This window comes from Ylistrum balloti, unplaced genomic scaffold (assembly GCF_031769215.1).
Source record: "Ylistrum balloti isolate Yb309-2 unplaced genomic scaffold, AGI_CSIRO_Ybal_v1 Utg370010, whole genome shotgun sequence".
Lineage (NCBI taxonomy): Eukaryota > Metazoa > Mollusca > Bivalvia > Pectinida > Pectinidae > Ylistrum > Ylistrum balloti.
Window position 1 is genome coordinate 1,973,404 of NW_026782083.1, and position 27,398 is coordinate 2,000,801.

A 27,398-nucleotide genomic window follows, 5' to 3' on the forward strand; every position below is an offset into this window, starting at 1 on the left:
TCACAAAAGTAACAGAAAAGATTACAAAAAGAAACAGAAAAGATCACAAAAGTAACAGAAAAGATCACAAAAGTAACAGAAAAGATTACAAAAAGTAACAGAAAAGATTACAAAAAGTAACAGAAAAGATCACAAAAGTAACAGAAAAGATCACAAAAGTAACAGAAAAGATCACACAAGTAACAGAAAAGATCACAAAAGTAACAGAAAAGATCACAAGAGTAACAGAAAAGATTACAAAAAGAAACAGAAAAGATCACAAAAGTAACAGAAAAGATCACAAAAGTAACAGAAAAGATCATACAACTATCAGAAAAGACCAGGAATAACAGTAATAATATGATAGTAAGATCACAGTCTCAAGCTCACATGAAATATTACGTTACAATGTTGGCCAAGTCAGATATTTCAAAGACTAGATGATCATCCAAATACAGCCAAATATGGTAAACCTTCAGACAAAATTAATTAAATATTGTTGAACCTGTTCAACTTATACATAATTATGAAAATAAATTAGAGTTTGAATTATCAGTGTATCAGGGCAGGAAACTACTGGTCAGTAGAATGATTATTGTGATGCCAATGCCTTTATCAATAGTATTACATTCAGTCTCTCGATACGTTCAAACAATTTGGAATATTAATGAAACAAACTAGAAAGGGTTTGAACTATTGCTAGAAAGAAAAATTTTTGCTTTTATTGGAAAAAATCACATTTTAACTACCCGCTTATTCAAACTGACCGGAGGTTTTTATATAAATAATTTTAGATGTAAATTATCAACTACACAATTAACAACATCTTTTTGTATTTGACAAGATTAATATGCCTTGTTGACATTTTCACAATCTATACATTTAAGTGTTAGACCCGATTCACTCAGCATGTGTGCCAAAAAGTCAGAAACACTGACTTTGTACATAAACTGGCTGAGGTAAAAATGAGATAACTGCTAGAATCGTTTTATGTTTTTTTTTCAAATTTTGAAATGTTATCCAGAAAATAAACAACCAATATATACAACCTCATTCATTATCTCAGTGAGGTGGCAAGACTTGAATGCCTTGGGACCATGCTCTACACCTCATAATATATTTATAGGGTATTTCAAGGTCAGGATCAAACATTTCTATCCATATTTCACAAATCTACATGAGAAATACATATCTGCTGTGATAATGATATATTTTCACTTTCGATGCTTTTGCTTGATTTTAAATCTTGAGCATCACATTAGGATTTTCAATATGAACACTCAGGTGTCTTCTGGAACCACTTTACTGAATAATCTTGTTAAAACTCTATTATATATGTGGTAATGAAGTCCACCCCACAATGTGACAGACATACATGTGGGTATAGGCAGAAATAGATTCAAAACGATCACACTGATATTTACTTACGGTAAATATCCTTCACAAATAGGTTTCTATTTATACTAAATATTTTACACAAAATACAGATTTATTTACAAACAGTAAATAATTTCAAATTTAATTGAACACAATTTTGGGGGGAAATTTTCCTCCATGGACATGCACAAGAGACAATGGCTATTAGACTGATATGATAGGAGACTTTGTGACATGAGACTGTGTAGCCGCTACAGGACTAGACTGGCCCCTGTCTCTAGAACTTTAAAATTGTATATAAAATCAAAATTGATAATATTGGTCTCTATACCTTATCCAAGTTTCAAACCATTAGTGCGCTAGGGGAGGTCAGTTAATGTAAGAATTCAGGGAGATCGGTTAATGTAAGAATTTAGCTGAGCGACTTTCTACAAAATCTTAGAGGCTCATAGCTAGTCAGTCTATTACTGGACATGTAGGATAGGATACAACCTGTACTAGATCTGTGCCACAATGGACAGACTCTAATGGACCCAGATGATAGAGACAACTTCTACTAGATCTGTGTCACAGGAGACAGACTCTACTAGATCTGTGTCACAGGAGAGAGACTACTAGATCTGTGTCACAGGAGAGAGACTCTACTAGATCTGTGTCACAGGAGACAGACTCTACTAGATCTGTGTCACAGGAGAGAGACTCTACTAGATCTGTGTCATAGGAGAGAGAATCTACTAGATCTGTGTCACAGGAGAGAGACTCTACTAGATCTGTGTCATAGGAGAGAGAATCTACTAGATCTGTGTCACAGGAGAGACTAGATCTGTGTCACAGGAGACAGACTCTACTAAATCTGTGTCACAATGGACTGACTCTAATGGACCCAGATGATAGAGACAACTTCTACTAGATCTGTGTCACAGGAGACAGACTCTACTAGATCTGTGTCACAGGAGAGAGACTCTACTAGATCTGTGTCACAGGAGAGAGACTCTACTAGATCTGTGTCACAGGAGACAGACTCTACTAGATCTGTGTCACAATAGACAACCTGTACTAGATCTGTGTCACAATGGACTGACTGTAATGGACCCAGATGACAGAGACAACCGCTACTAGACCAAAATGTGTCACAGGAGATTGATTTTACTTAAGTACAATGTTCATTTACATGTGAGAAAAGTTGAAAGGCTCCATGATTTTATGAACATTTACTCCACACATGTAAGAACACAGGTAAGTAAAGACCAGGTATAATTTAACAGTATTGATTTTCAATAAAGGTCCTTGGAATGAAAGATCACCAATGAAGGTGTAACTTTAACTTGTATATATATATAAACATGTTTACATAAAAGACACAGTAAATGCATAACATTATAAAGCCAGTCACATAAGCTTATAAAGGATATTTCACTGAGACTTCAAAATAAGGTCATCATTACTCAACGAACGAAAGAAATACCAATTCCTCGATTGTCTTACTCACTGGCTAAACCTTTTCCAACAGAGTTTCTAGGATAAAGATGAATTTTGTTTGAGACAATAGAGTGACTATATGGACCAACGCCCCAAATTTTTTTTTTTTGGAGCACATACAAACATTTTCTTTTTGGGCTGCGATCTAATACATTACCAATATCGAGGTACAGGTAAACCTGAAATACAGGTTGGATCAAATGTAAATATTACACAGTATTCCTATCACTGCATTACATATCTGATTTTGGGTACAATTATATATCCTGGTTATCTACAATGATTGCCCAGCAGTTAAATATCACTAGCTAGACTCCAGGTCTACTGGAAGCTAGAGTGAGATATATTAACTCAATTCATACATGCACAAGAAAGTGTATTGACATACAAATAATCTGACTGCCACCCCCGACACACACAGGTTTCCTGATCAGATCAAGTTACTACATGTGTCCAAATTAAAAGTAGGAGTTGATAATATAATCGCTGCTTAATCCCTGCAACACATTATAGATAGATCAGGAACTCACTAGTCTGGGGCACAGATCTCTCATCAATGGATTACTGGGCACTAAACCAGAAACATGTACTCCCATCTTTTTTCTCTAAATATTGTAATTAGTTGGAATTAAAGTCACTCAATCCAACAACATAATTGTATCATTCACAAGTGTTCTACAGTCACTTGTCATGCACTTAAATGTTTTATAATAATCTTTGTAAGTTATTTTGTCTGTGTGGACGTAAACCCATCAGCATGGTAATTTATCATAATAATATATATCCTGTTTGATGTACTCCTGATATTAGTGAAAGAACTTTCTCTAAATCAATCATGCATGACACACAAAACATATATACTGATCAGTATGATATTTACCTGACATACTTGTACTATTGATCTCTACCACCTTACAGTAGTTCCCACGATAACTCCAACAATGTTCCGTATATAATTCTCCGAGTATATTTCGGACACAGAGGGTCTCCTATGAACTTCCACTAGGAATAAACTTCCTAGTAAATACACAGAATGGTCTAGTCAATGAATGGTGCTGCTATTTCCTATACACTAAGCACACACATGCCTATACACATATGCTTTCTCACAGAACATTGGAGTGACTGAGCGTGGATGACTAGTAGATGACTTTCTGATGGCAAAGTCTGCAGTTCAGGTAGAAGACTATACCTGTATACACTGACCTGATCAGGCATCAACTGTTACTAGTAAAGTGAACAGACAAGTATGACCTTCTTTTAGGCCCCTTAGGTTGTACATAATTAATTTTCTGTTTTCAATAACAGCAGGTTTGGGAGTCCCGTCAGTATTATTATCAGATGTTTAAACTAATGGTGCACAAAACCCTCTAGGCTTACTTTTCCTTTCAATGAAGAACAATTGATCTGAGTATGCTATTTCCTATCATCTGTTCTTAGAAAATGTCCAAATTTGCACACATCCCTTGGCTTTCTTTATTTACAGATGTGCTTTCAAGTAAGTCTCCAAAATCACAGTATATCTGTCGTCTGCTAGGTCACATATATTCAGATATCCACGAATTCACGAATCTCTTCTGTGTCTGATTTTACCTGGTGAAATATACCCAGTAAAATTCCATCAAAAGTAATGACAAGATTCTCTCTCTGAAGTCAAGTTGTATCAGATGCTACAGTGATCACGCAGAAGGCACTTTCATCAACAAGGAATGTTTCTCGTTGTAGAGCAACAGTCTGAAGAAGCTCCAACAACAAATACCATGAGTTACGATTTAAAGTAAATAGCAGATGTAAAAACGTAGTTGTAATACAATCTTCACCGAATCCTCACCATACATCCATCCTCTTCAAAGTTCACATGTATTTCCACTCTTCAGAGAATTGTAATGGTTGATATTGATTTCCACACATCAGTACACATTTTCCATGCCACCGTTATAAAGGCATGCCTTTAGTAGCCAAGCTCTTAATAAACCAAAACGGTACATGTATTGCCATATCCTGTGGATTAGGGTTTATAAATCATAAATTGATATCTAACCTTGATGCTTTATCTGCTATTCAACATCTGAGAATATGATAGTGTATCTGATACGAGACCTGCCACCAGTTATATCTTTGTTCACGGAAAACCTGGCCAGTATCAAAAACCTTCAAAAGGCTGTAGTCATAATACAGCCAGCCAGACACCAGTAAAGGAATGCATCCATACCTACACAGGCTGTAATAACCAGCACTTTTCTCTACAAAGTTGCCCCCCAAACAAAAACAAGAAACAGGTATTATTATGAAAACAATACATTAGTATAACAATGATGATACATGTGTATTGTATCAATGAACCTGGTGTTTTTGTAAAGCACGGTTTTCTCTTCCATCTTCCATGTTTGATGACTGTATTTCCTGTTCATTATAAATTCTTCATAAATCCAGGTTTTGTAAAGCGAATCTACGTCATTCTGCCATTCCCTGACTGAAAACAGATCACCTTGGTATGATGAAGTCAACTCACTAATTAGATCTGCACTCTGATCAAAGAATATCCGTATTTCTTTTTGATGGTGCATACTTAATTTACATAGACCTGCATTACTGTGTAAGTTTTGTTTAAATCTAGCCTGTATTTAACTGCATTGTTGAAGATAAAGTGGCAAATTGGTTTAATTAATCATAGCCTTCTTGTTATAGCTAGAATGGGGTTGTTTTCTATGCATGGTTTCAATGCCTTGCATACTTTCATCAAGTTTATATTCTATTTTAGCTAGATTCTTTTTGAAACATTATGACATTGACTTGTACAATGATTTAACATACATCTTTTGCATTCATTATCTTCAAAAATTATCAGAGTTAGAAAATAATTGACATGATCGTTTTTAAGCACCCTGTACTTGATGGCCTATATATAGAGGATGTCTAATAGTGTCTTCAGTAGTAACAAATATGTTTCACAAGTGTGTCTTATATTTTGGTATCTTTCACATGTGAAATATATTTGTTATTATTGAAGACACCATCAAATATTCTATTTATCACCTATTCAAAAGCAAGATTGCCAAATAACTGGCATGTTTAGAATAAATAGAAAAAGAGGAAGCTGACTAGGCTTTTCATAGACACTACTCATTATAACTAATGACAAAATAGAGTCTGAATCATTAAAAATAAAATTTGATGTACATTTATTTTTATATTCACATTGAAAATGTTATTTACTCATGTCACTAAGAGAAAAAGATTTGCTGTAAAACGTTAAAAGAGAATTTAACCCGTTACAAGGTACTATGTGGCTAAAAAGATGGCAACAACCTACAGTTGTCATTGTTGATGACACGAATCCCCTTGAAATGTCTAACGTGTTGGCTCCACATTTAAAATGTTCAGTCACTGATTGCATTTGATCTCTGATAAGGTCATTTGTATTGCATTGTTTGCTGACTTTCATGGAAATGACTGTTTACCATGGAATTGAAGGTCAAGTCACAAGTAAACAACGCCTTCAGATTTCTGGTTTTGTGATTTTTGTACCAGGCTTATGATTTGTCAATTTTATCACATGATTTGTGTTCTCTCATTTCATTGGCATAAGTCTTATCAACGATATATTTTTCTATATTTCACTGGCAAAAATGTAATAAATATTGTTTATCATAAAATCGATCACAATACCTTTTATTTAAAACTTTACTCTAATTACTATAAATGATAGAATCATAATCAGAGAGTTTCTTGTCTTCTATCAGCAATACATATCCATCTAGACATGTACGGGATATTTATTACATAAAGTCTGGACAAACCAGCCAACTACTCCTTCTAAATGAGTCACCATGGCAACCACTTTGTAATGATGTTATAAGAAGTTTCAGCAACAAATCACTGCAATAAACGATCTATACCAGAACAACAAACAAACGATTTCCCAGAGGACTGAGGAAAGATTCCTATCATTGATTGTACCCTCCTGATCACAGAGACTTTCAGAGAAATATTGACTTTGTGAAAAAGAAATTGGTCTCTAAGAAACATTGGTGTCTTTTGGGATGACAAAGTAGATGAGTCGTGTGAAATGGATGAAGTGCAACAAATCACCGAGGCAAAGAATTCAACAGAATCATTTTTCCGTTCTTCTGTACCATTTTACTGACCTTTCTCTTAATTTGACATTACCCACTACCCACTGATAACCTTATGTAACTGCTGATAACCCAGTCTACCCAATGATAAACAATTGTAAACGCTGATAACCCATCGACAACCCAATCAGTAGACAACTACTGGCAGTAACATTTATTCTGTTGTGTGGAAACTGATTAAACTCAGTGAAGTAAGGATGTTTGGTATGTATGAGGCTGGCAATGTGAACTTTTAATCTACGTTCCAATCTGTGTCAGGGCAAGACAGATCATCATCTCTAGGGTATAGCACCATACTGTTAGCCTTATGTACTGATCATAGTATGCACTTGTCAGTATGTACCGTATTTATCCCAAAGAGCAACCCATGGTAAGATACACTTGTTACATCAACAAAACTACCACCATGGACAATTAAAGCATTTTGAGATGAAAATATCAACATGATGTAGAGTCAACTAAATAGTCTTTAAATGCCAAAACTCATGTCCCTTAGTTTAATGATATACGTATTGTATATACTGGTGTAAAAATCGATGTTATGATACTATGATGTGAATATAAAAGAAATCTGTTGAGAGGCTCTCAAAATATAACATTGATTGGAATGTGGTGGACAGGAAGAGGACGATATGTGACAGGACAGATAAACACTATATAAGCCCTCCACAAAATGAAAGGGGCATAAAAACTAACAATAATGTCTTTCAATTACAGCAGAATTTGCATTTTATCTGCAATATTGTAAATAATTTGAAACTTAAGAGATACAAGGTTCTAAATTCATTTATCATCCTCTTGTATTTCCGACACAAACTCAACAAGAGGCCTGGCGGCCTTGATGGTAATCAGAGATAAGTAATGTTGAATATAAAGGTTAAAGGATAGTTATCAAGTGTCATGAAACAGAAATTGTGACAATGAATATAGTAAGCCAGTGTCAATACATACCATCAAAACTGTCATCCTACACTAACAGTTCTTACAAAGTTATTTCCAGTAGGAAATAACCAATGCTATGCACAAAAATACAATTTTACAGTAAAATCAGGAAAAAAACCCTTCCTACCAAGGAAGAAATGTGAGACTCATATTGGTAATTAAAGCACCTTAAGATGCTTCCATTCATACAGAGCATTTGTTTCTAAAATATCTGGGTGTTGAGAAGAAGATTTTTGAAATTTATGTCAATTTGACAACTTTTGGCCCCACCCATCAGCCTCTAGGGGACAGTCAGGATTAATATGGGTATACCATCAAGTCGTCATCCTTCACTCATAATTCTTACCAAGTTTAAAATATTTCCAATGGAAATAAAACAAATCATGCTCAAAAATCTAGTTTTCCTATATAAACTATAGTAAACTTTACCCCCTCCCCACTGGGAAATGTGAGACTCTGGAGCCATTGAAATCAGATCAGAGGAAATTGAAAATGTTGAATTGTTTATGGATGCACGACACACTAGGCTGAATGAAGGTCATTGCAATCGGTCACCATGAGACTTTGTCTATATAAATTCAGAGTTTTGAATAATCAAATTCTACCAGTGAATATATACATACCCTAAAATAACAGGTTGGCAAACATATTAACAGGTAACAGATGGAATATACACCTGAACAGGTACGTTGCTGACCAGTCGTATTGTATGAAATATAAATGTGGTCTGTACTGTATAATGCTGCCAATATCACTGAAAGGAATTGGTGTGTACCATTGATAGTGATAAGGAGGCAAGGGAAGATTAATATAAAAGTTTTAAATCACTGACTTTTTTTTAATTGTGACTAGTTTCTAATTAACAGACTTACATTTAAAGATGGAAAACAAGTATTTTTCTCCAGAAACTTAACTTTTCATGAAACGTGACCTCCATTATAACGTTATAAAGATGCATGCCCACACTTTGTGTACTTCAGGGGGATGATTTCTTTCTTGTACAGTTCTGACGAAGCCCATAAGGGGGCGAAACCAGTCGACAATATGAAATAAACTAGTACCAACTTACCCTGAGCTTATTGCAGTTTATTTCTACTTAGTTTATTCATAAAATGTAGTTACTGATTTATCTTATCCAGTGAGAGGTGATGCTGAAATAAACTTATCACTTTATGATAACTGAGCTTTGGCCAAAAGACCACAATGTTGCTGGGACTCCAAAAACGAGATTTCTTCAGATTCGAGACATGATGTATCTATCGTACGAGTGAGTGTCAGTACTGCTGCTATCACTAAGAGGATCATGGATGCCAGATTCCTATACCTTCCCTCCCACCCCTCAACAACAATAGATGTCATCAGTATTACACGTCACTCCCATCAGGGGAAATGACATACATACTCCTGGATTCATCACTACTTATGCATGCTAGTTCTCCACCAAGCCTTGAGACTACTGGAAGGTAGTTCTGAACAACCAGGTATTTTGTAATAGGATTATGAACAGTCCCTCTGAAACTCTTGTTTCTTATCAAATGTTACTATCCTGAATCCATACCAGAACATTCAGCGATAGAACAAGTTTATACAGCATGCCACTATCCTTCATCAAAAGGATATAAGTATGTTAAGCTCAATTTATCCGCAAACCTTATATCAAACCTACATCAAAATGACGGGAAAACAATGAAAAATCCCAACACATTTCTATATGCATTTTGCCTAATTGAAGCCATACACATTCTTCTTTTTGTTTTACCACAAGCCTTTGTAATAAAAAGAAATTGTAGATAATTTGCCAGAGGTATGCCATAAAAATTCCTACACTGAAAATCAGTCTATTCAAAATGGTCTCCACATGCACTTGGGCAGCTTTGCAGTTGGCAATCCACTTAAAACATCCAGACACCATTGTAACATTCCTTTTTAATCCAAAGTGAGGTTTTTTAATGATAATTCAAGAAAGAAGGTAGACTTACCTTGTTTGGTCGTGGTCGTTTCCTGTGTCTTGGTCGTCACAGTCTTATTATCCTTTTGTTCAGTAACAACCTCCTGTTGGAATTTAGAAGAAACTGATAATTTACTAACAGGTTTTCTCAAACCAGCACGATACGACATTTTGGCACAGGTAATAAAATCCTATTCTGAAACAGGTGTTGAACACTAGAAAATTTCTGCACAATTTTACTTTCTGTGAAGTTGACTTGTTTCTGTAGAATTTGATTTTTTGTCAGTAAAATTGTTCTTTATAGTATTTTGAAATATTTCATAACCACAAACGAAAGCTTAAATCCAATTTCAATTTTGATTTCCAGTTTCAAAGAATTTTATCTGGGATATTATTCCTGAAGTAAGAATGAGCAGACGACACTCAGAAGGAATTCTGGGAGTTCTACAGCCACTATCGAAAACCAGGAAACCAAGTGGAGAAAACAACAGGAAAAAATTAACTGGTATGGCGCACGAAAAGAGTAGTATTCTGATTCCTAGCCGTGATGAGTTGCTACATACACAAACACTGTGGAGGGCTCATTTGGGGTAAAGCCAGCAAAAGCCAGCTACCTGGTATGTCAGCGTCAGATCAGGTTATCTAGGGTAGTCAGGCCAAACCAGCAGTAAGATGTATAATCATTGGTATATACCCATATACAATATGGCTACAATGATTTGATTAAGGAAAGCATTCTTTACTTTCCTCATCTTTTCCAATGTAAGAACAGCTGGACTCAGATGAATATTTAATTTACTACTTTTGGACTAAGGTGCTTCATATAGACTCTACACAGACATGTATAATTGATTATGTACTGGAGGGGTGCAAGACGAACAACTGTGTGTATATTTCTAACAATGCTAGCATGGCTGATATCATTAAAAGAAAATTATGGTACAAAATTTCCCTTATTGAGCCTCAATTTGAAGCCCATAACAACCTCACTAATCAGACTAAGGGTTACTAAGGTACAGTGAGTATCTTCAAATAGGTGCCAAAGCTGCCTCAGTAGCTATGTTCCAAAGAGCGGAAACACGGAAAGAGTGCCTCAATATTACCCCTCTATCATTATAGACAATATTACCCCTCTATCATTATAGACAATATTACCCCTCTATCATTATAGACAATATTACCCCTCTATCATTATAGAAAACATTACCTCTCTATCATTATAGACAATATTACTCCTCTATCATTATAGACAATATTACACCTCTATCATTATAGACAATATTAACCCCTCTATCATTAACCCCTCTATCATTATAGACAATATTACCTCTCTATCATTCTCTATCATTATAGACAATATTACCCCTCTATCATTATAGAAAACATTACCCCTCTATCATTATAGACAATATTACCCCTCTATCATTATAGACAATATTACCTCTCTATCATTATAGACAAGATTACCCCTCTATCATTATAGACAACATTACCCGTCTATCATTATAGACAATATTACCTCTCTATCATTATAGACAATATTACCTCTCTATCATTATAGAAAACATTACCTCTCTATCATTATAGACAATATTACCCCTCTATCATTATAGACAATATTACTCCTCTATCATTATAGACAATATTACCCCTCTATCATTATAGACAATATTACCTCTCTATCATTATAGACAATATTACTCCTCTATCATTATAGACAATATTACTCCTCTATCATTATAGACAATATTACCCCTCTATCATTATAGACAATATTACCCCTCTATCATTATAGACAATATTACCTCTCTATCATTATAGACAATATTACTCCTCTATCATTATAGACAATATTACTCCTCTATCATTATAGACAATATTACCCCTCTATCATTATAGACAATATTACCTCTCTATCATTATAGACAATATTACCTCTCTATCATTCTCTATCATTATAGACAATATTACCCCTCTATCATTATAGACAATATTACCTCTCTATCATTATAGACAATATTACCCCTTATATCATTTTATACAACATTATCCCTATCAGAATATGAAAATAACATTTTCTATGTACTCAAAGACACCAGCCAGTTTGATTGTAAGTGGAATCACCCATCATAATGATGAAGTCTGGTTTACCTCTACGTAAAAGATATACTAAATTCCCTATATATAAAAGTATGTAATGTTCTGTCTTCAATGAACAAATCTTAATCCAGAATTCTTCAAGTATAAAGAAATCAAAAGTACATCTGAATCGGTTTCCATAGTTTCGGAATTTATCATAATGTAACATTTCAGCTACAGGAATGCTGATGAACTGAAAGTCCTTTTATGTCAAGAGAATTTTCTAGCATGTGAGCTTTTTCATATACTGGCCGTAAGATTATCAAATTATTACATTTCTATGTGAACTGCCAGAAAAGCTGCATTATAAACATGATGGCTTTGATTAAATTACTGCTAGCTCTATACATAGCTGACTTTCTAACAGCTAGCACTCGACATCTGCACTGAATAATGAATTATAAAATGACATGAAATTTACATCGCTATGGAATTTAAATTGTTAATTATAATAAAAATGTTGATGTCTTTTATCTTCTCTACAACACTTTCAGATTTGATTCAAGTTTTATCCATATTTAGGCTGGTGGTAATTTGAAACCATCACCAAATTGTCTCCCCTTCAAAGTTCCACCTACACATCAATGTATGTCTTGGTCTGTTTTAGTTGTCTGCCCTTTGATTTTCTTTCAAGTTTTATTTGAACAAATCATATAAACAGCTTTGTTATAAGAACAATTAGTGTATTTGCTACGTTTTCTTCAACTTTCAGGTCTAATTAATACCTGAAAACTTCCAATAGCTCCAATAAAGTCTACCCTCCGATGTGATCAAGCTACTGTAAAAATGCTCCCCATCCAGTACCTTCCACAGTACTGCCTAATCCCCACACTAACAGCCAGACAAAGAATATGTACAGTACATAAGTAGTCCTACTTATCATCTAAGTATAACTACAGGTTACATACTACTTCCTTCCCCTTTGTGTTAGAGATTACATTACCAGACCTTTCTTATGTTGGTGTACATGTATTTTATGTTGTAATCTATGATCTAAATGTGGATACCTACATATGATGATAAGAATTTCCAGGTGTGAATTCTGCCTGCTGATTGTCGTATCACTTTCTATGTCTATCGCATCTTTTAGCATATACCTCATTTAATCATCTATTGTTTGAAGATGCAACTGAATTTAGTAAGAACAAATGAATCCTTTCTACTGATTAAGAAAAAATTGCATTTTGAAAACTTGGCTCTTGTTATCAACACTTTGATAATGATTTATAAATGATTGAATTCCTAAATAGGTTTAATTTGTCATTAATATTGATCTCTTTTCATTATAAGCACATGTAACTTAATGATCATGAATCATTTAGAAAAAATTATTCAAAGGCAATAGATAAATATTTTAACATTTACCTCTCCGCACACACTACCCCTTCACCAAAACATCATTCTCTTCCTACCAAAAACTAATCATTATAAAACACCCCAACCCCTCACCAACATGAGGTTCTCTTCCTTCAAAAAAACAATTATCATAAAATGTATTGACTTATCTGCAGCTAATGCAAATTTACAGATCTAATCTTAAGCTTGCATCATATTACCAGAGTCACTATTGTCACTTTAACCTGAACTTATGAAGAGATCAAACAAAAGAACATGTTTAAAACATTGTGCAGGAATTTTTATATTCAACACATGTCCTGAAATCTTGTTAACAAAAGATACAAATCTGAATTTCTGACAAGGAACATGAGGAATGTTATAATAAACACCCATGATCATCTCGTAAATACTTACCATTATATAAACAACATTGTCTGACATTGTCATCATCTGGAAGCTTCATAAAGCAGCTCAGATTTTACAATCTTTTCTTACAAATTGATTCTTATTTTTTTAAGACATACTCATACGCAGTGTGTTGTGAAAACAAGTCAATGATCTAACAGAAAAAATACATTTAATTGAAACTTGCTAATAGACTGAAAAACGAACAAGAACTGCTTCTCTTCATAGTCTATTATGTGTAACAGGCAACTTGACACAAGAAATTAAGAAAGTTTTATAAAATAACTACCAAATAAAGTGAAGAGTTATCTCCCTTAACAGATTCACAATCCTAATTGAAGATGTCTTCCTTGGATATTTTTATAATAATAAAATGAAGAAAAATAATTATCATAGTTCTTACATGATAATTTTGAAGACAAATAAAATAATGTATAAATTATCATCAATATATTACATTACAAATTTAGTCTGAAAAATACAATTTTTTTCCTCTGTTATATCATTTGAACAGTTTTTTTTTCATATTTAAGTCCTCACACAATTCATTAAAAATTATTTTACATCCTTGAGAAAATTGAAAAAGATGCAATAACATACAAATATAGATAAATAAGAACATATCTATGAATGTTTATCACAAGAGTTTAAGGATATAATATATTATAAGAAATATATCACATAAAAAACAAACAACACATGTTAAGAGCAAGATTCATTAATAGTGGATGGTGGGCATGGCAGAGTAACCTCCCTTGATTTGGGGAGGGTGAGTTTATATTACTGGGCTTTGAAAAACAGAATGCAATTCCTGGAAATCATATGGACAAAATTTGTGCATTAGATATTATAAATCAGTTGTTTATTCAAGGCTTTTTTATCTGACTGATAAAACATATTTGAACAGAGTTTTAAACTTCACCAGGTTACACAATTGTCTTTTATTACCAAATGTCAAAGAATTGTTAGCAAAAAGCAAATCTAGAGATTTTGCATTCTGTTTTGATCCACAAAGAAATGCTTTCAAGGCACATTATGCAACATTTGTACAATTAAAGAGAAATAACACAACACAAATCCATTAACAGACCCAGACACAGTAAGTACAAGAAACAATGTATAGGCATATATACATGCATGATAAATACCAGCTTTTATTTACATACAAAATATATATATTTATATACAGAACTGGCAGTGTATATGGTATCGGTTGTATGGTAATTAGATATGGAAATACAAATACAGAATAAATATAGATATTTACCATAATACACATTATATACTTAAAAGAGCCTTACACACTACAGTTTTCACAAGCTCTTGGTTTTCATATCATGAGAATATTGTCACAGATGAGGATTTCAGGTACGTGAATAGTGATGTGTGTAACAATTTATTCAAATTACACTTGTATAGCTGTGGTGTAATGTTATAACAAGTTCATGCAGTTAAAGGGAAGTAACTCACTGGCTTATATAGTCACTAACATAACACACAAAGTAGCCGAGAGATTTTAACAGGACTATCTAGGAGCTGGTTTTAACGCAGGGACAATAAAAACCTTAATGTCATGATCTGATACATGTATGTATAAGTTTGAAATTAATTATCACAGAGACAAGAAACTCATTTTTCATATATGAAGCCAATTTTATAGTTGAATATTTTTTTAAAAACAAATACCGTGATCACACCAAACGGAAATGGTGATTTTTTTTAATAGCGAAGCAGTACAATTACCAATGTTTTAAGCATGAAATTTTACAGCATTTTCCCAGACAGAAGTTATTAGAGTTTCAGACAGTACAAAATATTTTTACATATAATAAGACATTGAAGAATGAATTATTTACAAATACAACAATACAGACGATGTGAGTAAAACACATGTTGAGTATAGTGAGTATGTGTAGTACATATTTAACTTATACATCCAGTCCACATCTTTTTCACTCATACTTACTTCAAACTGATCATCTTCATTATAGGTGAAGACGGAAATGGGCGGAGATTGAGGTGATATCGGTGAGAGACAAATAAAAGATGTGGACTTGTATGTTACCTGTGTGGCGATTGGTTCAGTTGAATACCAAGACGTGCAAAGAACAGGTAAAAATAACAAAATATCAATAGGTATTCCACTTTTTCAAAAGGTTTTTCAATTCATCAAAATATAATTAGTGATTAAATCTGCTTTCTCATGAGTTATAAGGTGTTGGATTTTATAATAACTTTTTCCATATTAATACACGAGAGATTCTAATATACAGCTGACAAACCTGCTAGTTACCTGCATATAGTATCGGTCTATAACGGCTGTTTTGAGCCCCGACACAATAAAATAATAGTAAAGGAACCTCTATATAAAGACTACCTGCCTATAAAGGCCATTTCAGCTCACTTGTGTGACAAGTTTGACAATATATGAACTTAGAGAAAAATCTCAGCACCGTTGAATTCATGACTTTTGTTGTCTGATACATAACAGATTTAGGAATGTTCTTGTTGGTGGGAACAGATGATTTGAAGGAAAATTTTTTTTTTAATCACTTAAATAGATTCAGGTTAGGTATGCCACATCTACAGTGCTTAGTGGTACATTTTCAAACTGCAATGTAAAGTCTTTTATAGATTTATGTATTAATCTAAAGATGCAAATAAAAAAAATATATTAAAAGAGTTAATGCAATATATGCAAGCTTCAAAAGATTGAAATTAATACATTAATTCTAAAAAATACTATATGATATAAACAAACAATGTAAAGAGCAGCAAACATGAAATTTCATGGTAACAGCAGATCTCAAATCTCATTCAACATGCTTAATGTTTTTCTTGTTTTCTACAGGACTATACATAAAACATTAATGAAGAGATATAACATCCCTCTATAGAGAATCCAACAACAAATCTACTGTACTGATTACTGATGGTCTATTTACCTTTTAGTATGAATTAACAATGTGGCATTAAACATTTAGATAATTTATTCAATTCCTTGATAATTATTGAATCATTTCCTATTTTGTATCTCTCCCCCTCCCTGCAATGAAACCTCCACACCCCCAACCCTATCCCTCCCCCTGCCTACAATGAAATCTCCACACCCCCAATCCTATCCCTCCCCCTGCCTACAAGGAAACCTCCACACCCCCAACCCTATCCCTTCCCCTGCCTACAATGAAATCTCCATACCCCCAATCCTATCCCTCCCCCTGCCTACAATGAAATCTCCATACCCCCAACCCTATCCCTCCCCCTGCCTACAATGAAATCTCCAAACCCCAACCCTATCCCTCCCCCTGCCTACAATGAAACCTCCACACCCCCAACCCTATCCCTCCACCTGCCTACAATGAAACCTCCACACCCCCAACCCTATCCCTCCACCTGCCTACAATGAAATCTCCACATCCCCAACTCTATTCCTCCCTCTCTCTACAATGTTATCTCCTCACTCCCAACCCTATTCCTCCCCCTCCCTGCAATGTTATCTCTTCACTCCCAACTCTATTCCTCCTTCCTCATTCTCCTAACCTCATTTCACCTAACTTCAATTTATTTGCAAGTCAGATAATTTGGAATTAAGACTTTGAGAAGACTCTAAACTGATTAAGCTATTGATGCCAGAATGGTACAGACACTTACCATTGATACAGTACTATCAACATCCTCTGTCAATTCATTACCACTGCCAATCTCTTCATCCTCCATGTTTGGAGTCATGTGATCGTTATCCTTTCCATCCTTCATGTTTTTAATCATGTGATCAAAATTATCACTATCTTCATTATTGTGAGTCATGCAGCCACAGTTTCCATCCTCCTCCATGATTTGAGTGAAATGGTTCAATTTTTCACTAGACTCCTCCACCTGATTAGTTACATAATCACGTGTGTCATCGCTGGAGTCAGTAATATTGATAAGGTTTGGTTGCGTATTGTCACTGTCAACTCCATGCTTTGTACCATCTGTTTCACTCCCTGATCCCTCATTAGATACAGTTAAAGGTGACAAGCTCTCTGTGACTTGGACACACTTCAGATCTTCCGAGAAGGAATTTTCTAATCGAGCAACTCCAATCTCGACTGACAAAATACTTTTTTCCAAATCTGAATCATGTTCTTCCTCAATGACATCAATATCATGGTGTCCATTTGTTGTCATTTTGCTATGAATGCCTGACGTATAAATGGTATACAGTTGACCCTTTAGTTTAATATAATTCCACCAGGCCAGAACTTAGTGGTAATCCTGACCATAATAATAACAGCCTAGCTGACTTATTATAACTTCCTTAGGCTGTGCTGGCCAGGGATTAGGCAGTGTTTATGTTCTGTAAAGTGTATGGTGACTGAGAGGTAGACAAGATGACCTTTCTCACTGTTTGATCAATGACCTGTATATGATCTGTCGCACACTTGATTGTATTTTCGTTTGCTCTAAAAGCAAAAAACAAACGAAGATGTGTAAAAATCAATCCATTCCACACTTATACTGAATTTGGAATTATTAGAAAATGAAACTACAGATAAATCCTCATATGGAATGTGTTTTTCTCATTCAGAAGAATACACATTGAAAGATAACGTACCAATAATTCTATAACATTTCGGACACTTAGTGCCTGAATTATTCACAAATCTAGATAACTAAATAAAACCTCTACATAACCAATTCACCATTTCCCAAACTTCTAAATAAACTGTCTCTCACAAAGTCTCTGCATGGAAGGCAAATACTGTATCAATCTATCACTATGTTAGCGACAGAATTAAATCAACATTAAATCTGGCACAGATCAGTATCCATGGAAAATCCTCTACTATTTCTAGAATATTACATCTAAACTATAGAGAGGAATCTAGGAGACCAACAGTACACTACATACCTATATAAATGACCACAGCCATATTTACAGGTAAAGTCATTGTAATCACCTATAATGATACACAAACATCAATCTAACATACCACATGTCCTAAACTGATATTTTCATTTTGGTGTATCTGCCAGAAAATCGTTCCCATGTAAGTTCGAACAATCAGAGGACCACACTTTGGTAACAAGTATGAAGCTATCTTATATACACTTCATTCTGAAATAGTCCCTGTTTCCTGAAACCATCATCTGTCAAGGAACTGGGAACTATTACTCTTCAGATTAAATCTGATAACAATTCTAACACAGGTAAATATATCTAAACGGGGAAGATTGAATCTAGGTTTGTAACAACATCCACCACAGTTTGTCAACTTTTGACCTTGTGCTGACCTTGACACCAAGTTACTATAGACACAACAATGGAAGTCTATCACAGGACAACATTGTCATCTTCCTCCAGCAAACTTACTATACCAGGTATGTCTGGTGCCCCTATAGTACGATTAAGTATAAAGTTGAATTAACTTACTCAGGGTGCTTGCAGATCTTATCTACTCTGCTTATTTTACAACCGACCAGCTGGTAGTGTATCAAGTCTCTGTTAAACAGTAATAGATCCCATCACCTCAAGCTGACATACTTTGTTGGTAAAATATGGCCCTTAGGAACAAACTGGTCTATACCTAGCCCTAGGGAGCTAGTACTAACAAATTGAGTGATTATGAACAGGTGTGATGGAAGTGTTTAAGGTAAGCATGTATCCCAATATGTCAGAGCCCTGCACATATTATTGTTCACTACAATAAGAGCTAATGGTGTTGATCTGTCGATCAATATGTCAATAGTTAAAGTCAACACACTTGAGATGTAACTGTGGTCATCTATTCTGTGTTAAAAATGTATTCTTTTTTATGCTGTCATGAAAATATTTTGGAAAAAATTGTTCAGAAATAAAAATCTATCGTCATTATTGTTTGACAATATGTTTATCAACCAACTGACAAGAAATCACATAGGATAACTTTCCATGACTAATTTACTTTTAATTTCAATTTATCTCCCTTTATAGATAAATTAACTCCCTTGCCTTAAAAAAGTGATTGGCCATGTAACCATTTAAAAAATGCTGAAGAAGCTATTTTATCAATTTCAATTATTCAGGGAAGCCAGATAATAGAACTCAAACCAATTTTCTGCCCCATTAACAATTTCTCATTGGCAGGCAAATAAAACCTTAAGCACATCAGTTTACATATTTATAGCAATTTCAGAGAAAATTATACATTTTCAGAGATGGATAAGAAATTTGATGACAGTACACCTCGATGATTCCAAAGAAACAATAATTGATATCATATAAGTTTATGAAATGTTAAGTACAAATTGACTATAAGCCAGTTAAAATGCCATACCAGTGGTATATATCTATTCAGTTCGAGATAACTAGTTTTTTTGGTAGGTATAGTATCTATGAATATTTGGAGGAGGAGGGGGAGGGAACACCAGACAAACTATTTATCAGCAACACTTAAACCTAGAATGGTCATGTACCACTTCACATACAAAACAGCCAACAATGATACTTGAAAAATTGGAAATAATTCAATTTAAACGTATAAGCAAGAAAATTCCTCAAATTCTTCAAAGACACAGAGCTCACAGCTCAGACTGAAAATAATAACCAAGTATTCATCATTTAACACAGCTCTGAGATTAAATGGAAACTATTGATTTTATTATTAACTATAAACTCACAATAGCAATATACAGTAAAACATAGCTTTAACTAAGGTCTTTAAATCTCATCAGAGTGTTTCTGGCTGCACCAGTATGTATCATATATGACTGACAAACATTCTCTCTTCAAGATTTCCTTCATATATCAACATCATTATCAAATTCTACAGACAGATAACAAGTATTTCTCGGAAACCATACCGATATTCACACAAAGAGTAAAGTATGGCTCACTATCAGTAGTACTACATGCTATCAGTCCAACACTACAAAAGTACATGTAATGACACATTCCAGAAAAAGATTCCAACCGTCCCCTCCACCTTACCCCTTTTTTCCGTACCCCTTCACTACCAATGCAATACAACCCCTGACATCTTCGCCAAAAGAAAGTGTAAATATTCAAGACTTAAATGATCTCACCTCAACATGAATAGGAAATATAAGATCCAGAATATTACTAACATAAACCTAATCAATGTCCTACCGATCTGTAGTGTGACTTACAGTACATAGATATTTGTCATACCTGTAGAACCATTGCTGGATATTTGACACATGTAGTCTGACGAACATCACTGCACTGAATCAGCTTTTCATAGGTACAACTAAATTTTCATACAATGTCTCTAGCAGACAGCATACACAGTAAGACGAACATACATGTGTATTTTCCTTCTAATATTTACTACCTGTTTCAATTCAATTGTTTTTATCCTGGCATACAAAGAGTCTCACCCAAGATGGACTGTAAATATTAAAATATTAATAATATCAAGTCATCTACACAGATCAAAATAGTAATTTTATTTCCTATATGTGCGACCATGTGTAAACCTAACAAATACAGTGTATCTGGCTCTTGTGACATCCCACTGTGCTATCTGCCAGCGGACAAGCTGGTTTGTACGGCTAAACCACCTGCCAACACTGAATTTAATTGTCAACACTAGGATTTCCCCCTAACCCTAGGACAAATCAGCACCTTACATTCTGTCCTAAAGCTATTATAGCACTACATGTACTTATAATCAAATCATACACCAAACTGTTACCAGTCATATACCTGACATATAAATGTTACCTATGATTATGTCTTACACCAGTACTACCTGTGATTATGTCATACATCAGTTCTACCTATGATTATGTCATACACCAGTTCTACCTGTGACTATGTCATACACCAGTTCTACCTGTGATGATGTCATACACCAGTCCAGTACTACCTGTGATGATGTCATACACCAGTACTACCTGTGACTATGTCATACACCAGTACTACCTGTGACTGTTATACACCATTTCTACCTGTGATGATGTCATACACCAATTCTACCTGTGACTATGTCATACATCAGTGCTACCTGTGACTGTTATACACCATTTCTACCTGTGATGATGTCATACACCAGTTCTACCTGTGACTATGTCATACACCAGTGCTACCTGTGACTATGTCATACACCATTTCTACCTGTGATGATGTCATACACCAGTACTACCTGTGATGATGTCATACACCATTTCTACCTGTGACTATGTCATACACCAGTGCTACCTGTGATGATGTCATACACCAGTGTTACCTGTGACTATGTCATACACCATTTCTACCTGTGACTATGTCATACACCAGTGCTACCTGTGATGATGTCATACACCAGTGTTACCTGTAATGATGTCATACACCAGTACTACCTGTGATGATGTCATACACCATTTCTACTTGTGATGTCATACACCAGTACTACCTGTGATGATGTCACACACCATTTTTATCTGTGATGATGTCATACACCAGTACTACATGTGATGATGTCATACACCAGTGTTACCTATGACTATGTCATACATCAGTTCTACCTGTGATGATGTCATACACCAGTTCTACCTGTGATGATGCCATACACCAGTTCTACCTGTGCCTATGTCATACACCAGTTCTACCTGTGATGATGTCATACACCATTTCTACCTGTGATGATGTCATACACCAGTACTACCTGTGATGATGTCATACACCATTTCTACCTGTGACTATGTCATACACCAGTGCTACCTGTGATGATGTCATACACCAGTGTTACCTGTGACTATGTCATACACCATTTCTACCTGTGACTATGTCATACACCAGTGCTACCTGTGATGATGTCATACACCAGTGTTACCTGTAATGATGTCATACACCAGTACTACCTGTGATGATGTCATACACCATTTCTACTTGTGATGTCATACACCAGTACTACCTGTGATGATGTCACACACCATTTCTATCTGTGATGATGTCATACACCAGTACTACATGTGATGATGTCATACACCATTTCTATCTGTGATGGTGTCATACACCAGTGTTACCTATGACTATGTCATACATCAGTTCTACCTGTGATGATGTCATACACCAGTTCTACCTGTGATGATGCCATACACCAGTTCTACCTGTGACTATGTCATACACCAGTTCTACCTGTGATGATGTCATACACCAGTTCTACCTGTGATGATGTCATACACCATTTCTACCTGTGATGATGTCATACACCAGTTCTACCTGTGATGATGGCATACACCAGTACTACCTGTGATGATGTCATACACCAATTCTATCTGTGATGATGTCATACACCATTTCTATCTGTGATGGTGTCATACACCAGTGTTACCTATGACTATGTCATACATCAGTTCTACCTGTGATGATGTCATACACCAGTTCTACCTGTGATGATGTCATACACCAGTCATTCAATTGCAACCTTACATAATGATAATCTGTAATATACCAGACACATACAAACACAGAATTTTCAGTTCTTGTAAAAACAAATTTAACACACACGAAGGTACAAAAGGATTTTACACTAGTTTTCCAATATGGGATTTTCATCTTATTCTGTGTGAATTAACCTACCCATTAAACATTGTATACTCTGATAATTCTGCTTACTTTCCTGGTTAGGTAAGCATACCAGTACAGGTAACCCTATACATATTAATATCTATCTGCTGTCATGCCAACAGACATATAACAGCAGGATTACTGAAAACAGGTGGAACTTCACAATATTAGATCCTTTATATAGATCATTAGACAATACCTAGTGAAAGGAACCTACTGAAACAAAGATAACATAATTAAATATTCCTAAAGGTACAACAACACACATGGCAGTTTACCTTTCCCTCCAACATGATATATTCCATTAAAACCTTCTATTACACAGTCTACCACAATATCAATTCCAGCTTTATACACAGACTACCTCCGATATGCTTCCATCTCCAAACAAGAAATACACCATCTAATCATTCCATCTATTGTTATTATAATGCTGTGATGCCAACCTTGCCTTATGCAAGCGCTATTATCCCTCCAGTCGGGTAGGTGTCTTTGTCAAGTCTGACAATGTCTATCACAGACTTAACAGCTGTCATCCCTAACTTCTGTTATGCCATGGCAGGTAACCACAGGTTATCAGCAGCAGACACTGCAGTCTATACTGTAGTTTGTTAAAATCACCTAAACACATGTATCTATCATTAAGGAACTGTGAGTCAATGGATTGTCAACCCAGTCACCCATCACCTTTATCAATTATTTAAATCTCTTTCAACCAATTTTCTGAGCAAATAACACATTAGTATTACACTGTTCAGCTTCAGTCTGTCTCTTGATATTTACCAAGGTAAAATTTGTCCTAATTAAAAGGCTTTTACAGAGAGAGGGGGACAACCTACTCTGACTCATACAGTGTAATGAGGAAATGATAATGCAATATATTTTCAGAATTCAAAACACACAATAAAAAATATCAAGTTATTTCCTTGATCTAAGGAGGGCCAACATCAGATGGATATTGGAGTGTTTTCTTGGTGTCAAACCTTGCACTGAATATGGATACTTCAGAGGTATGTAGAGCAGTTAAAGAAAATAAACTTATTATAGAGAGGGAATAACAACTACAACATACTAATCTACTTACTTCAGTCCTATTGCAGGGTTTTCATCAGCACCCTGTCCATTTGTTGTTGTCCTGTAGATTCCTTGCTGATGAAAACCCGGCAATAGGGTCGAAATAAGAAGACTAGTAAAGTTTCAACCAATTGGTAATTCTAGAGTTTGTTGTGGTTATTATTACCTCTCAATAATAAAGTTATTTCCTGCTTACAAAATACAAAATTTTAACCACAAAAATTTGACATAGGTAAATTTAAAAACATAATTCAAAATTGGAATTACATGCATGTTATGCAAATGAATCCCTAATGTTATATATTTACCTAATAGCTCTTTCACAAATCTGTACCTTGTGGTTGACTTCTTTAAGTAATCATGAAGCAGTTAACTTCATGATGGTATCAGTAATTGTAACATACACCTGAACAGAATGTTGGAATTCTTGGTCAACCAAGCGTTTGAAGACTTTATTGTTTCACATGTCTGTGTACACATCTCTATAACTTTATCAGACATACTATTTTTTATGAAGTAAATGTTTTGAGGTTTGACAAAATATAAACATTGTTGAATCTGATTCCCATATAAAAAAAACTGCTTGACAGTGTGATAAAATCACTTGTTTACCTACAAGTATAATGTGACTAATTTGACAAAATATACATCCTAATTGTTGAGATAAAATGACAGCTGCATAATAAGCTTTTGAATGTTAGCAAGTCTATCATCTTAATTTTCATCACCTATCCAAATTTTGTAACCATGCAAAGTGATTGATATATACAAATTACTATTGAGCTCTGATGTGCATGATCAATCAATGAATTTTTGTTTTGCTTGGTTTGTTGTTAATACTGTACTTCATCAGTACCAGGTCATCATCCCTTCTATCTAAGGAGACCTAGGACATTTACCACAGGTAAAACTTGACAGGTAACACAATACACCTATAAATTATAACATGATAGTCTTAATGCATAGCCCTGTGACTGCTTCATAAAAAGTAATGTCATAGATATTTTGTGTTATATTATGTACTAGAGAGTGGTACTATTATTATTATGTAAAACACCAAATTCGATCAAAGTTCAGGAAGTGCTTTTTTGTCCTGCACATATTTTACTGAATGTCAAGGTCAAAACTGAGTTATCTTTCAGGAAGTTTACACAAATAGGAGTTACTTCCCTTTGATTAACAAATTGCCCGAAGCACTTCCTTAACAGTCCCTAAAGCCTAACAAGGATGGCTACAAAAATACTTGACTTTGAATATGTGTAGTTTCTTTAAAGTGAAAGGTTTCAAAGTATATTACATGAATGTTCCTGTCAAGACAAGAATAAAACCTGTCAAGTAGAGTAATTACATGTTACATCACACTACTGTTTTATATTTCAAATCTATAATTAGTAGTTAGAATATATATGCCCTTGAGTAACAGATTTTAAACAATGCTGAATGCAAAACCAATACTTTCATTCTATCAAACACTTTCACTAGCCCTGATAAAATATGACTGGCCCTGACAAAATATTTTACTATCCCTGACAAAATCTTTACTAGCCCTTACAAATCTGACTGGCCCTGACAAAATCTTGAAAGACTTTGAAAAGATCCAATAAAAACCTCTGACATCAGACCATTGGAATCATTGACCATAGATCATATATATCACACACAAGATGTGGACAGAATTCTATTCAGGCAGGCATTCTTCATACTTGTTATTATATAAATAAAAAATAGAAAAACAGACTCATATATCTATATACACCAAACAACATGAACCAACACCCTGTGATTCCTCATTTGTTTTACTTATTAACATTAAGTCTGAGATAGAAGACGACATCACTATGGATCAGTATAACTGGTATGTCAATTTTATGTAGTTTTGACTTGACCATCATTGACAACCTGTGGGATGTCCGTTACCAGACTTTTCAGTGTGATCCCCTGTCACATACCACTGGTGTCTGGAATCCGAGTACCTAACCCCTGTCACAGGCAACACAACAATCACCTGGCCCTACTTGACTGTTATTATATACCTGTAGATGACACCAACAAGGTTTTACCTGTCCAATACATTAGTATCAACACAACAACTAACGACCAAACAAGCTAATATCTTATCTACAGCAAATAACCACAATAATTGATAGAAGTAAAAACACATTACTGAAGTATGTCTTCTGATGTAAACAAATCTTTCAGCTGATAATTACTGCAAGGAGAAGTAATTATAGCAATCTTTTGTCAGGGTTCATAGTTTAAATCTAGGTACATCCTGTTGACATGCGGGTGTACCTACACTTAACAAGGAAGTCAAATTATGTTAAAATGTTCAGCTGTTTTGGTAAAATAGTGCCATGTGTGCCAACTATAAAGATCGTGTCCCGAATCTCAAACCACATCATTTTCCCTATTCAAGTTAACCTTTAATTACCTAGGGAAATAACTTAGGTTAGATGTTTTCTTGATTTTATAGCATAGATGCATAGATAGGTAGCACCATTTGTAACAAGAAGCTTCTTGATGACCAAATCCAAAACCCCACTGTTAACAGATCACACTTTTTCTGAAGGCATGAAAGTCATATTAGATATATTAGATATTGGATATTAGATATATAGACAGGACACCATCAGATAAAAATGTGAGAAACAGTAAATGTATGTGAAGAATGAATATGTGTTGATCTTTCCATCAGATGTCCAGCCAAGAGATGACCCTTGTACAGATAACCATAGTCCATGTTTTAAAAGGAAATCTAGGTTGCCTGTATGATTTATTCTAGAACTGACCCACATCTACTTATATCCTTGTCTTTATATTGTCTTGGCCACATAGGTCACTAAGTAATGACCTCCAGCTAGAGTAACTAACCACAGGTAATCAACTCCTAAAATTGAGTCCACTTAAATCTATCAAACTTGGTCCTCATTTATTCCTCATTAAAATCTCATTAAACAACTCAAGTGTTTGTAGCTAATTTATCATACAGGTACCATGCAGAGTTCCTTATGACAAAGTCAGAATGAACAGGAAATTCTACAGGACA

The 27,398-nt window shown here is 34.6% G+C and overlaps 1 protein-coding gene across 1 annotated transcript in view; it reads right to left on the reverse strand.

Annotated features, from left to right (window-relative positions):
• The window catches only part of LOC132548349 (probable serine/threonine-protein kinase kinX), a 103,295-nt gene that overhangs the window by 54,544 nt on the left and 21,353 nt on the right, over positions 1-27,398 (reverse strand). The window contains exon 4 of the mRNA XM_060212205.1: positions 9,893-9,965. Coding sequence (XP_060068188.1) covers positions 9,893-9,965 — 73 coding nt within the window. The remainder of the gene's footprint in view (positions 1-9,892; positions 9,966-27,398) is intronic.